We start from the raw sequence: 11746 nt of genomic DNA on the forward strand, positions 1-11746 counted from the left end.
TGTTATCCAGATCTGCTTGAACAGCAGCCTAGATAGTAGGCCTACTGTGTGACCAAAAATAATGGCCACAACATAATATTTATTTGGCCACAGACCCCCCCCTCTGAAAATATGTTGTGACCCCCTCGTGTTGTTAAAATGTTTAAAACATATTCCAAATTGTTCCTTGGCAGATCTACAAGATCACAGCTTGAGCTGTGAGCTTGCAGATCAGCCATTTTCAAATAGGCAATGTATAAAGTGGTTAAACTGATTCTGATGCTATTTTAACAAATCTTGCCGGGGACCACCTGGAACACCCGCAAGGACCCCTGGGGGTCCCCGGATCCCACTTTGAGAGCCACTGGAATATCAATCAATGCTTTATTTCAGACCCAGGGAGATCCATATTACAGAGGAATAAAATAAATACAAAACCACAAACTACAAAACTACTCAACTTCAGATACCGGTATTTTTTTTTTTTTTAACCTATTACCAGATAACCTTCTACAAAGTTCACTCAAAAGTATGTTTCTCAAGTGACTCTGTGCAGCATTGTTAGTTTCCTGTGACTTGAACTGAACATATGTGGCGGAGGCCACATATGAATTGCCACGATAGGGCCCAATATTATTTATTATCACCAATGTGAAAATGTCCCAAACCCCGAAGGAAATGTACCATTTTAATGATGCCACTTCATTGTGAAGCCGTTTCAAACCAGAAGCACCCAGAATCATGAATTACTGTCTAAATTGTTTATTGCTGCTTACACGTGACTGTCATATCTGTTAGCATACATAATGCCTGGAAGCGTGCGCATTGGATTTGTACTGTTCAAAAATACTTTTTTGTGTTTGTTACACATAGTGACATTTTGTGGACAGTGGACCTCAAAAAGTATTTATATTGTGCTAATGTAAAAGCTGTCTAAACACATGTAACAAATGACAATACTTTGAGCAGAAAATTAAAGCAAGATACTTTTTTTTCGTCTCAACCAAGGAGCATACTGGATATTCACATATAAAGGCACTTTTAGAAGCAATTTGTACTGTAGTTGGTTGGTTGGTTGGTTTGCTCTCTTGCTTGTAGAATCAGGGAAATGCATTTGTCCATTACTGCAGAGAATGGACATTTGTCATCTAAGATGGGGAGATCACTCCGTATCGTCATCATCATGGTCCAGGTTTAACTCATTGATCACCTGGCGAAGGACGAGGAGACAAGAGTCAGTGTGATGAGCAGTCGTGTGTTTCTGGCGTTTAAATTGACCATCGGAAAATTCAAAATGACTAAATTGACTGAGAGATGCTTCAGTATGATTCTACCTGACCATCCCTGGTTTCAATTGTCTTGATAAGGACCTTCTTGAATGATGTGCTTTCAACTTGAGCTTTGGAATCAACCATGGCTTCTGTGGTCATATAATGTGACAGGATGTATTATTAAGTGACAATAGACATGATTCCATCACTACAAATGAATCTCAAGACAAGTAAAGTGGAAGCCAAGCCTACCTCTCAGGTTTAGAGCAGAGAAGTTTGGCAATGGGGTGGAGATTCTGCAAATGCAAGAGGATATTAATGAATGAAGTGGACTACTGAACTATTTAACCACATGAACCACAGTGTTCATATTCAAACATTCGGTGAAAATAACAGTGGAAGCTCACTGCAAAGCATTCAATAATGTGTCGCGATACGACACTCTGTGAGCTTGTAGATGGTCTATTTTTGCAGAAGAGATCCTGGTGTACAATAGACACTAGACAGAAAAGGGAGGTGGCCTACCAGGCCTAGTAAAGACCCCTGGGGGGGACTCTGTTCAATAATTGGGTTTAAGTGGTTTATTGCTGCATATTAGCTTAATTCAATGAAGTATGAACACCACTCTGCCATTTAGTCTCAGGGTAGTGGTTTTCTGACTTTGCCAGTGCTATTTTCAATCATATTGATTTTACTTGTACAACTTTCCGTTATATTTTAAAGAGAGCAAGTTGCTCATCTCTCAAGACTCAATTAAAGCCTCATAAAAAAATGATCAATCTTTAAAAGTTTTTTTTTTTTTAGGAAATCCCAGAAAATATATATATTTTTAGATGTTTGGTCTGACTAACAGAAGCAAAACAATCCACTCTCCCACCTGCTCTCCTCTCCTTCCAGCAGTTTCCTGTACGTGGCGATCTCGATGTCCAGGGCCATCTTGACATTCAGGAGGTCTTGGTACTCCCGGAGGTGACGAGTCATCTCGCCCTTCATGTGGCCCATGTCCTCCTCCAAACGGACGATGCTGTCTTGGTAACCATTGGTATCCATGGAGAAGTTCTCCTCCACCTCCCTCAGCTGGCGCTCCAAGGACTCATTCTGGGACGACAGCCAGGGAGGGGAGCGAGTGATACAAAGTGGTGCAAATTAATTCTGCACAGATGTGTTCAGTGCAGTGTTGTTTTTTGGCAGCAAAATTTGATTTTAGTTTTAGTCAGTCTCTTGAATAGTTTTCATTTAGTTTTAGTCACATTTTAGTCACCTGGAATGTCTTAGTGTTAGTCTAGTTTTAGTCAACTAAATATCATAATCCTAGTTCAGTTACCCATAATATGCCCTTAAGGACAGGTCATTTGTCACCATACACCACCATTATGTCTAGTCAGCTGTTTTGGCTAGAATTGTCAGGTGTAGAGCAGGATGCAGTCTAAAATGTTATGTCAGCTTGAAACTCCTTCTCTGCATCTTGTTTGCGATTTATTCACTTGATCCCAGTTTTCCCAAATGACTCACTCTGCTTGTTATTCCTTTTTAAATTTCAGGCAATGAGCTGATGTTGGTATCCTAACCTAAATAACTTTAAGCGATTGAACAGTTAATGTTTCAGGGTCTTAAGGAAACATTAACAAGAGCCAAGACGGATAATGGGCGAATATGCTCTTTCTAGCATTTAGCCTGTAACCAAATATACTGTAGCTATGTAGGTAGCCATGTAGGTAGCTCTTCTTGCAGCTGATGTTGCAAATTAATATTATCGTGCAATGCAAGTGTATATCTCAGTATACTCACAGTTCCTTTGAGGGCATCCACCTCACATGTAAGTGACTGCACCTGGCGTCTATATTCACTGGCATCCTGTTTGGCCAATCTCAAAGCTTCATTATTACGGGCAGCAGTTTCAGTGAGATCAGCAAACTGGCAATCAAAGCAGAGGAAAAAAAAGAGTGGGAGAAGAGGGGAGAGAGAGATGTACCTTAAACCAGTCATGACTCAGATGTTGAATGAATAAAGTGTCAAGTACCATCACGCTGAAGGCAGGCCCCGGAATTAAAACGGTTTAAGAATCACTGCACAACTTGTAACGGACCCACATGGGAGGGTTCTAATTGTCACAATGTGTTGTCCCTAAGGCTTTTATTTTGAAAGGCTTTCTGTCCAAATGTCAGGTCTCAGGCCTTATTTTGACTGTTTCCTGCACAAACTGGTACTGATTACACAGATCAAGATCACCTGTGTGGTGCTGACACCCAGTATGGGGCTAGAAGGAGGCATTAGCTCATAAAACTGTCACTTGCCCACCTCGCTGGTAGAGGAACAGATATTGCCAGATTTGCCACAAGAGGGGAATGGCAAACATGGAGAAGTTTATTTGAGGAAGGGAAGGACGGACAGACGGTCAGACCGCAAAGGAAGGACGGATGGCCCAAACGAGCCCTGGAACAGAACAGTTTTGCACAAGCCACTTTAGCACCGAGCTGGAAAGGGGAAAAAGGTGATACTTTTATTGTTGGTCAATCTTGTATGAGGGATATTGATAATTAGTCTTATTGTTGTATGTATTGTCTGAGGGTTATTTATTTCTATATTGCATGTTTATATGATGGATTAAATATTGTATAGTTTTGTGGATGTGTATATATTCTCATGGATTTTATGGAAAATGTATTATGCCTTTTGATTATGGAATGTTACAGTATATTGATGTAGCCTATGTATGTTATGTCATTTTTCCAGTTTCTACGTTGGGTTCTGAATAAAGAGAAACGTCAAACTCATCAGTCGGCTTTACCCAAATCATTATCCAGCCGGTCCGCTACACAACTTAATTCTCTCAGCTTTCTATACCTTGGACTTGTACCATTCCTCAGACTCCTGGATGTTCTTGGAGGCCAGGCTCTCGTACTGCTGACGGACGTCCCTCAGAGCTGCGGTCAGGTCAGGCTTGGCCACGTCCATGTCCACCTGCACATGCAGCTGCTCCTGGATCTGACTCTGCAGGTCCAGCAGCTCCTGCAGGGGCAACAGGACATTGATACGTTGTCGCAAGACTGTGCCCTTTAGTTGTATTTATTCGCACAATTAAAAAAACGGTACAAAAAGGTAAACTTATTAAATGAGAAAAATAAGTGCAGGTGAGAAAAGAAACCCATAAAGGGCTTATACATGGTTGATGCATGGTTCTCATGAAGATAATAAACAAATAGTAAGTTAGACAAAGTAATCAAACATAAGGTATGACAAACAACAAATACACTTGTGTGCAGTTGAATGTGTGGGTGCATGAGTCTGTGTGTGTGTGTGTGTAAGTGTATGCGTGTCTGTCTGTGTATGCAGAATAAGGCTACATTATATGGTAGAAGCAAGTGGAGAGGCTTGATTCATGAGGCTGAAGTGAAGATGAGGTGTTGACAATAAGTATGTGTGTATTCCAGAGTAATGGACCTCTGTCTTTAAACAATACAGCAGATTTTCAACTGAAATAATTGTTGACGAGACGACTTTCTGACTGCAGCAATTGGGTTCAAGAGAAGGGCTGTGTCTGAGCAGGAATTTTGGCCACACTGTATAATATTGTGATGATGGAACAACTACAATATTCTCTTTATCTAGTTTAGTTCTCTTTATGTGTGTGTGTGTGCGTGCGTGCGTGCGTGCGTGTGCGTTATATGGTACTAAAGTATGCTGTGTCTATTATATCAAATCAAATCAAACTTTATAAAGCACATGACTGTCATCGACCAAAGTGCTGTACAAGTCAAGAAAAAACATATAGCAACAGCAATACAATCAAATAAAAACAATACATCAATGTCAAGTGGGTACATATGAATATAATAGGCACTAAGGTAAGAGGAGCTCAAAATGAAAGGTTGGAAATTAAACTGGGTTATGATTAAAAGCTAGGTCGAAAAAATGGGTTTTAAGCAGAGACTTAAAAGTCTCAATGGACTGGGCGGATCTGATGTAAAGAGGAAGGCTATTCCAGAGCCTAAGGGCAGCCACAGTAAACGCACGGTCTCATTCACATTGTGAATGCTCTGCCTGAAACGTCTGATACGAGTCTCACTTGAGACTTGTATCTTTAATTTGAGATGTATTCTTCTGCAGTCGGTATGTCATGGCATGTTAAAATACACTCACCTCTTCATGCAGCTTCTTGAGGAAGTTGATTTCCTCCTGCAGTGAGTCAACTCTCCTCTCCAGGTCCAGTCTAGCGAGGGCTGCATTGTCCACATCCTGTGCCATGATGACAGTGCTTATCAATAGGGGTGACTTTAATGTGAAGGTAATGTACAGTATGTGCATTATGCACTTGCTGACACAGATTTTTTTTTTTTTTTAAACTGCACTCCCATACATGCCGCACGCACGCGCAGGTCAGCAAGGTCACAAGCACATGCATCCAATATAAACCAACTGTTGTGGGTCTTTCTTGTGTTTTTTTTTTTTTTTTTAAGTGTTCTCCATCAACTGAGCATCTTTCATTCCACCCTGAGTGATTCGATTAAGGGGGATTGGCAACATATGAGCTGCGTGCGTGCGTGCGTGCGTGCGTGCGTGCGTGCGTGCGTGCGTGCGTGCGTGCGTGCGTCTGTGTAAACAGCCTGTCTCTAGCAATCTCACACCCGGGCACAACAGTGTGCTTTGTCAGTGCATTGGCTGGCTGGTAATTGAGGTACTGTATCAGCTCTAAATACAAAAACAAAGTGCGCTATTCAGCACAGTTCCCCAGTGGTGGACGGTAATGAAGTGCATGTACTTACTGCAAGTGCTGTTTTGAGTATCTATGCTTTTCTTGAGTATTTGTATAGAAAAGATCATATTTTGAAAACATTCTTTTATTTTTTTGGTTTAAGTGATTTATTCATAATGTATTTTTATACTTTTGGTTGCAAGACACCAAATTTGTCTTTTGGGTCTCAAGCGGAAAGGTTTTGGGAACACCTGGTCTAACTTTAGCACTGAGATTTTCATTTCTACGACTATGGAGTTGTTCCAGTAGTTCGTTGACTGTGCGGAGGCTTATAATTCACTGTCATTTAAAAATGCTAAACTGTCCTTATGAACACAATTGGCCGTATGTGGGAGGAAAGCCGAGAAGGCAGTCTTTGATGCTGCACCAGCGACTCTGACGGTCTGGGCACCGGCCTGTCAGCACAGCGGTGGTACGTATAGGCGGTGTGAGGAGCATATTTTTCCATATATGCGCTATATCCTCCCGGTGAGGTCTCTTCACTGGCAGGTGAACCAAAATGGGCGGCAGTGACATGACTATACAGATTGTGTGCAGGGATTGGGGAATTCATTCAGGGAATTGGCCTAACAACAAAAATCGGGAGAACAACTTGGAAGTTAATTGGCAACTCTTAAGTGTACAAATAATAATAATAAAACAACTGAACGTGCAGACTCTGTGGCGGGCCTCCCACACAGTAAAATACTGTTAAATGTGAGGGTGTAATAGTCCACTTCACAGATAAATGAACACTGAGGCTTTCACTGTGCAGTCCCCAGACAGACAGTCACATCACATGGTGGCTTGTCAGACTCATCTCGCTCTGATAACCACATTGGGGTCGACACTGTTGCCAGAGCAGTCAGTCGGGCAAAAATTATCTCCTCTTATTGCTGGCCCGATTTAACCCAACAGTCACAACTTGGCCTTTTGTACCAGATGAGGGCCATAGCTCTGTTACAATGCTGTGCTGGATTATAGGGTCAGAAGCTGCTGTTGTGTCATCAGGACAGCACATTCCTCTCCCCCTAGCTCATGATGACCCATAATTGGATAAAGGGAATTTGTTTGAAAATGTGGCTCCTGGTGACAATTCAGTTTTAAGATGTTTGCAAATGTTATGCTTTTCATGATATACATTTCTTGGCTACATTACTTAGTTGTTGCAACCACTTCATTAAGTAGCTTTGTGTGTCCGTGGGTGGCTGGCTGGGTCTGTCCGAGCACGAAAATAGAGTTTGGTTGGTTTTCACAACCAAGTGTCACTGTTGCGCAGCCTAACACACACACACACACACATCACACACACACACACACACACACACACACACACACACATCACACATCACACATCACACACACAGTACACACACACACACACACACACACACACACACACACACACACACACACACACACACACACACACTAACTGTATATATGATGATTTCAGGTGTGACTCAGTACAGTACAGTAGCGAGACCCCCTGGGGACCCCCACACGGTAAGTCTGTCTGAAACGTTTCGGACGTGGGGCGGCTCGCCGGAACCGTCCCGGCCCCCCTCCTGGGGGTCTGGATGTTCCGGGGACCCCCTGGCGACCCCCGGGGACCCCCACACGGTAACTGTGTCATTTCTCGAACGTTTCGGACATGGGGCGGCTTGCCGGAACCTGTTCCTGTGGGTCTGGAAGTTTCGGGGACGTGGGCCTCGGAGGAATAGTGTGTAGTACCTCCGCATGCGTTACGTCCTCCCACTGAAACGCCTAGCTCTCAGGTGAAAAGAAGCACCCTTGATATCAGGAGATGTGATTGGCTGTGCTCTCCCTAGGATCAACTATAGGAGTTCTCACACGTACTGTATGTCAAAACCAATATACGGTATCCATGCTCAAAACTGGACCCAAACCAGCTAGGGGTTCTATAAAGCATGGCAAAACAGCTCAAGGGGTACATGAGACAAAGGTTGGAAACCACTGGAGTAGAATTTACGCAGTAAATCAATAATTAGAAATGGGGGGAATAGAGGAAACTTATCACTAACTAATTGTCACTAATCGTGATAATGGGGCACGTGTTTCTGTTTACATTTTTGCTGTGAGGTAAGGGGACGCTTTGTGTTGATTTTGACAGCAAATTTTGATTTAGTTTTAGTGATATTTTAGTCATCTGAAATGTTTTTGTTAGTCTCGTTTCAGTCGACTAAAATGTATTTTGGCAGGCCTTACGATGGTCGTAATGACTGATTTTAGAGTTCCTTGCATGCTGAAAATAGCCGTTCTACAAGCTCACAACGTGTTGCGCTGCGACGCATTGTGAGCTTAGATAGATCTGCTATTTTCAGCATGCAACCAAACATAAAATGACTTGTCTTTAATAGTTCTATACTGGATGTCTTCTCCACTATAGTCTCTCCCTAACATTTTTATCTAGTTTGTAATTGTTATTATAGTTTTAGTCACGATAGCTTAGTTTTTATTTCGTTTTTATTCCGTTTTCCTGAGTGAAAAAAGATAGTCGACGAATATTTTTCGTCATAGTTTTAGTTGACGAAATCAACACTAGTAGGAGACGCTTTACAAATTGTGCTTTCCACAGTCAAGTGTTCATACCTGTCTGAAGCTCTGCATGTTTGCTTCTGCCTCCTCCCGCAAGCCTATTTCCTCCTGCAACCTATAACAGAGAGAGAGAGAGATTGTTGACATTCTAGTTTCACCCATAGGACCCACTTACTATTCTCTGGCCTCTCTCCAACTCTTGACTGCTTTTCTTTTCCACTGTTCAACAGCATTCATAGATATGCAAACCTTCAGTGAAAAGAGAGGGACCAGGAGAGGGTTGGGGTGGGTGGGTGAATGCATGGCTGCCTGGGGGACCAGGAGAGGGTAGGGGTGGGTGGGTGGGTGGGTGAATGCATGGCTGCCTGGGGGGGCTTTTCAGTTTTCAATGAGCCACAAAGCTGGTGCTGCCATATGACATTTGGCACAGTATGCAAAATGTGCATTTGGTGCACAATTGCACATTTGCTTGATAAACCTATAGGCTAATTAATGTGAAGAATGCTGATCAGTCCTACACTATGGCCTACACCTATCTGACTAGGCTATCCATTCAATTGGTGGGTACAGGCTTTAGTCTCTCATTAGACCGACGACCTATATACCTCAAACCCTAACCTAACCCTATAATGCTCAGTCTGTCAAATAGAGTGTTGTCTGATCCTTCACATATATTATCTCAGAGTATGAGCTGTTGCCCTCTGGTAGACGTTATAGAGCGTGCCGTTGCAAGAGCAACCGCTTCAAACTTTTTGCACTGTTCTCTTGTGAAACTCTGTGATACTATACCTTGTACAATGCTGCTAATGTGTATTGTCTGTCTGTCACTGTTTTAAAACGTTGATGTACTACTGCACTTTTGCCCAAGACAAATTTCCCCTTGTGTTGTGGGACAATAAAGAATATCTCATCTCATCTCATCTCATATAACCGCAAGCACGAGAGCAGCGCATGTTCGACCGTTGTTTCCGCATGTCGGTCCGTTGGTGTGTGTAATCTGCGTGTGCATCCCTCAATGGGCTGCATTGGAAATTAGATAGATAGATAGATAGATAGATAGATAGATAGATAGTAGATACTATATAGATAGATCCTACTTGTCCTTCAGAGTATCGATGTCATCGGTGAGGTTGTCGCGGTGCACCTCCACCCGTGCCTTCTCGTTAGTGAGCAGGTCCACCTGGCGCCGCAGCTCCCTCATCTCCTCCTCGTACAGGTCTCCGATGCGCGACGTTCCTTTGCCCCGGAGCTGGTCCAGCTCCGCCTGCAGCAGCTTGTTCTGCTGCTCCAGGAAGCGCACCTTTTTCCCAGGGGTGGAAATACTACATTTAAATGTTTTTTTGTGGCTTTCGCCTTTTATTTTATTTTTTATTTTTTATGGAGGGACAGACAGTAGGCTGACAGGAAATGGGGAGAGAGATGGGGGGGGATGCAGTAAAGGCCGTCGGGGAGTCGAACCCGTGGCACACTGCCAGACTGGATTACCAGCCAAGGTGCCTGGACCATTGAGCCATGGCCCAGGCGAAATACTACATTTAGGCTATACTCAAGTACAATACAATGTACAATTTTGAGGTATTTGTACTTTACTTGAGTACGTCAAGTTTTCTGTACTTTTACTTCTACTCCACTACATTTCAGAGGCAAATATTGTAGGCCTACTTTTACTCCACTACATTTATTTGACAATTTTAGTTATAGTTATTACTTATTACTTAGATTTTTAATATTATCATAAAATATACTACATTAACAAGTTCAGCCCTATAAACATTTCCATTTGAAAATAGCCGATCTACAGCTCGCAATGCGTCGCACGCACTATGAGCTTTTAGATCTGCTATTTTCAAATGTTTTTTATAGCCTACATTTGAAAACTTGAAGTGCACAATGAGTAGCCTAGTTTTACCTTTGGCACTTTAAGTACATTTTGATACCCTTGTGCATATTTTACTCAAGTCAGTTTTGAATTCCGGCCATTTACTTGTAATGGAGTATTTCCACATTGCAGTACTTTTTCCACCGTGCACCGGCACTGACCTTCTCTATGTAGCTGGCGAAGCGGTCGTTGAGGGACTGCATCTGCGCCTTCTCGTTGGTGCGGTTGGCTTTGAACTCGGTGTTTATGGCGTCGGACAGGGAGAAGTCCAGCGGGCTGTCCGAGGACAGCCGGGGCATGGCGGCGGCCGCCGCGGCGCTGCTGCTCCGGTGCACCCGCTGGCTTCTGGCCGCGTAGCCGTAGGCGGTCTGCGGTGCTGAGGAGAGCCCACCGAACGCCCGGGATGAGGAGGAAGAGGAGCGCAGCATCGGACTGGAGAACTGGCGGCCGGAGTAAGTGGACCGGTTGTTCACTTGGTGTCTTGTTTCCCCGCTAAACATCTTTCTGTACGAAGACTGCTGCGTTCCTGTTTTGAACGACATCTTAATTGTCGCAGTCGAGTAGTTTACTTGTGCAGTTTAAGATGAAAGTTTGTCTGTCTCCTCCTCGGGTTGTGTCCAGCTCTCGTTGCCCCACTGCACCGGTATCCGTGGAGTTCTCCCCTGGTGCAACAATGTCCGCTTACGGGACGAGCTGTTATTTATAGCGGAATAGCGCCCCCGCCATAGTTTCAGTGACACCCTGAGAAATGAGGATCCTATCAAATGGCGGGATACATGATCACTTTTTGACCCTCCCCTAAGTCCCTTTGAATCTATTTATTTCCGATGAACTATCCCCACATTTCCCCAGTGATGCTTAAACTTTTTCAGGAGCCCCCAAAAAAGTATAGGTCCTCCTAGGCTACTGCAACCTATAGGCTACTGGGTAACCTATAGGCTATTTTGCCACAGACCCCACATCTGAAAATATTTTGTGGCATAAACATTTGTGTTGTTTAAAATATTTCAAACATTCCACATTGTTAACATTATTTCAAGATTTTTTTGGAAGTATAAAATAAATTCAAAGTAAAAAAAAAACAGATTTAGTGATTTTTATGCTACATTAATTAACTAATTTTGTTGGAGGTCGTTGCTCCTCAGAGGCCACTTTGAGAACCACTGGTCTATCTATCCCATTTAAGTTCTACATTCATTCAAGATGTATTTTATTCTGAGTAGTTAACTCACTTGCAGTGTGTCGTCGAGTAATACAAGCATTGTATAAAATGTAATTGTGAGTAATGAGTAACTATATCACACGTGATAAATCTAATTGATGAGT

The 11746-nt window shown here is 43.0% G+C and overlaps 1 protein-coding gene across 1 annotated transcript; it reads right to left on the bottom strand.

The window, feature by feature from the left end:
* Positions 1–205: 205 nt before the first annotated feature.
* On the bottom strand, positions 206–11079 carry LOC306922806 (vimentin-like). The gene is made up of 10 exons (XM_079500643.1): positions 10582–11079; positions 9639–9841; positions 8596–8656; positions 5391–5486; positions 4095–4259; positions 3039–3164; positions 2128–2348; positions 1503–1546; positions 1314–1399; positions 206–1189 (listed from the first exon to the last, which is right to left on the bottom strand). Exons 1-10 carry the CDS (start codon positions 10960–10962, stop codon positions 1142–1144), a joined length of 1431 nt encoding a protein of 476 aa, XP_079356769.1. The 5' UTR covers positions 10963–11079; the 3' UTR covers positions 206–1141.
* Between the last annotated feature and the right edge of the window lie 667 nt (positions 11080–11746).

Source organism: Electrona antarctica (assembly GCF_951216825.1).
Source record: "Electrona antarctica genome assembly, chromosome: 1".
NCBI classification, from domain to species: Eukaryota; Metazoa; Chordata; class Actinopteri; order Myctophiformes; family Myctophidae; genus Electrona; species Electrona antarctica.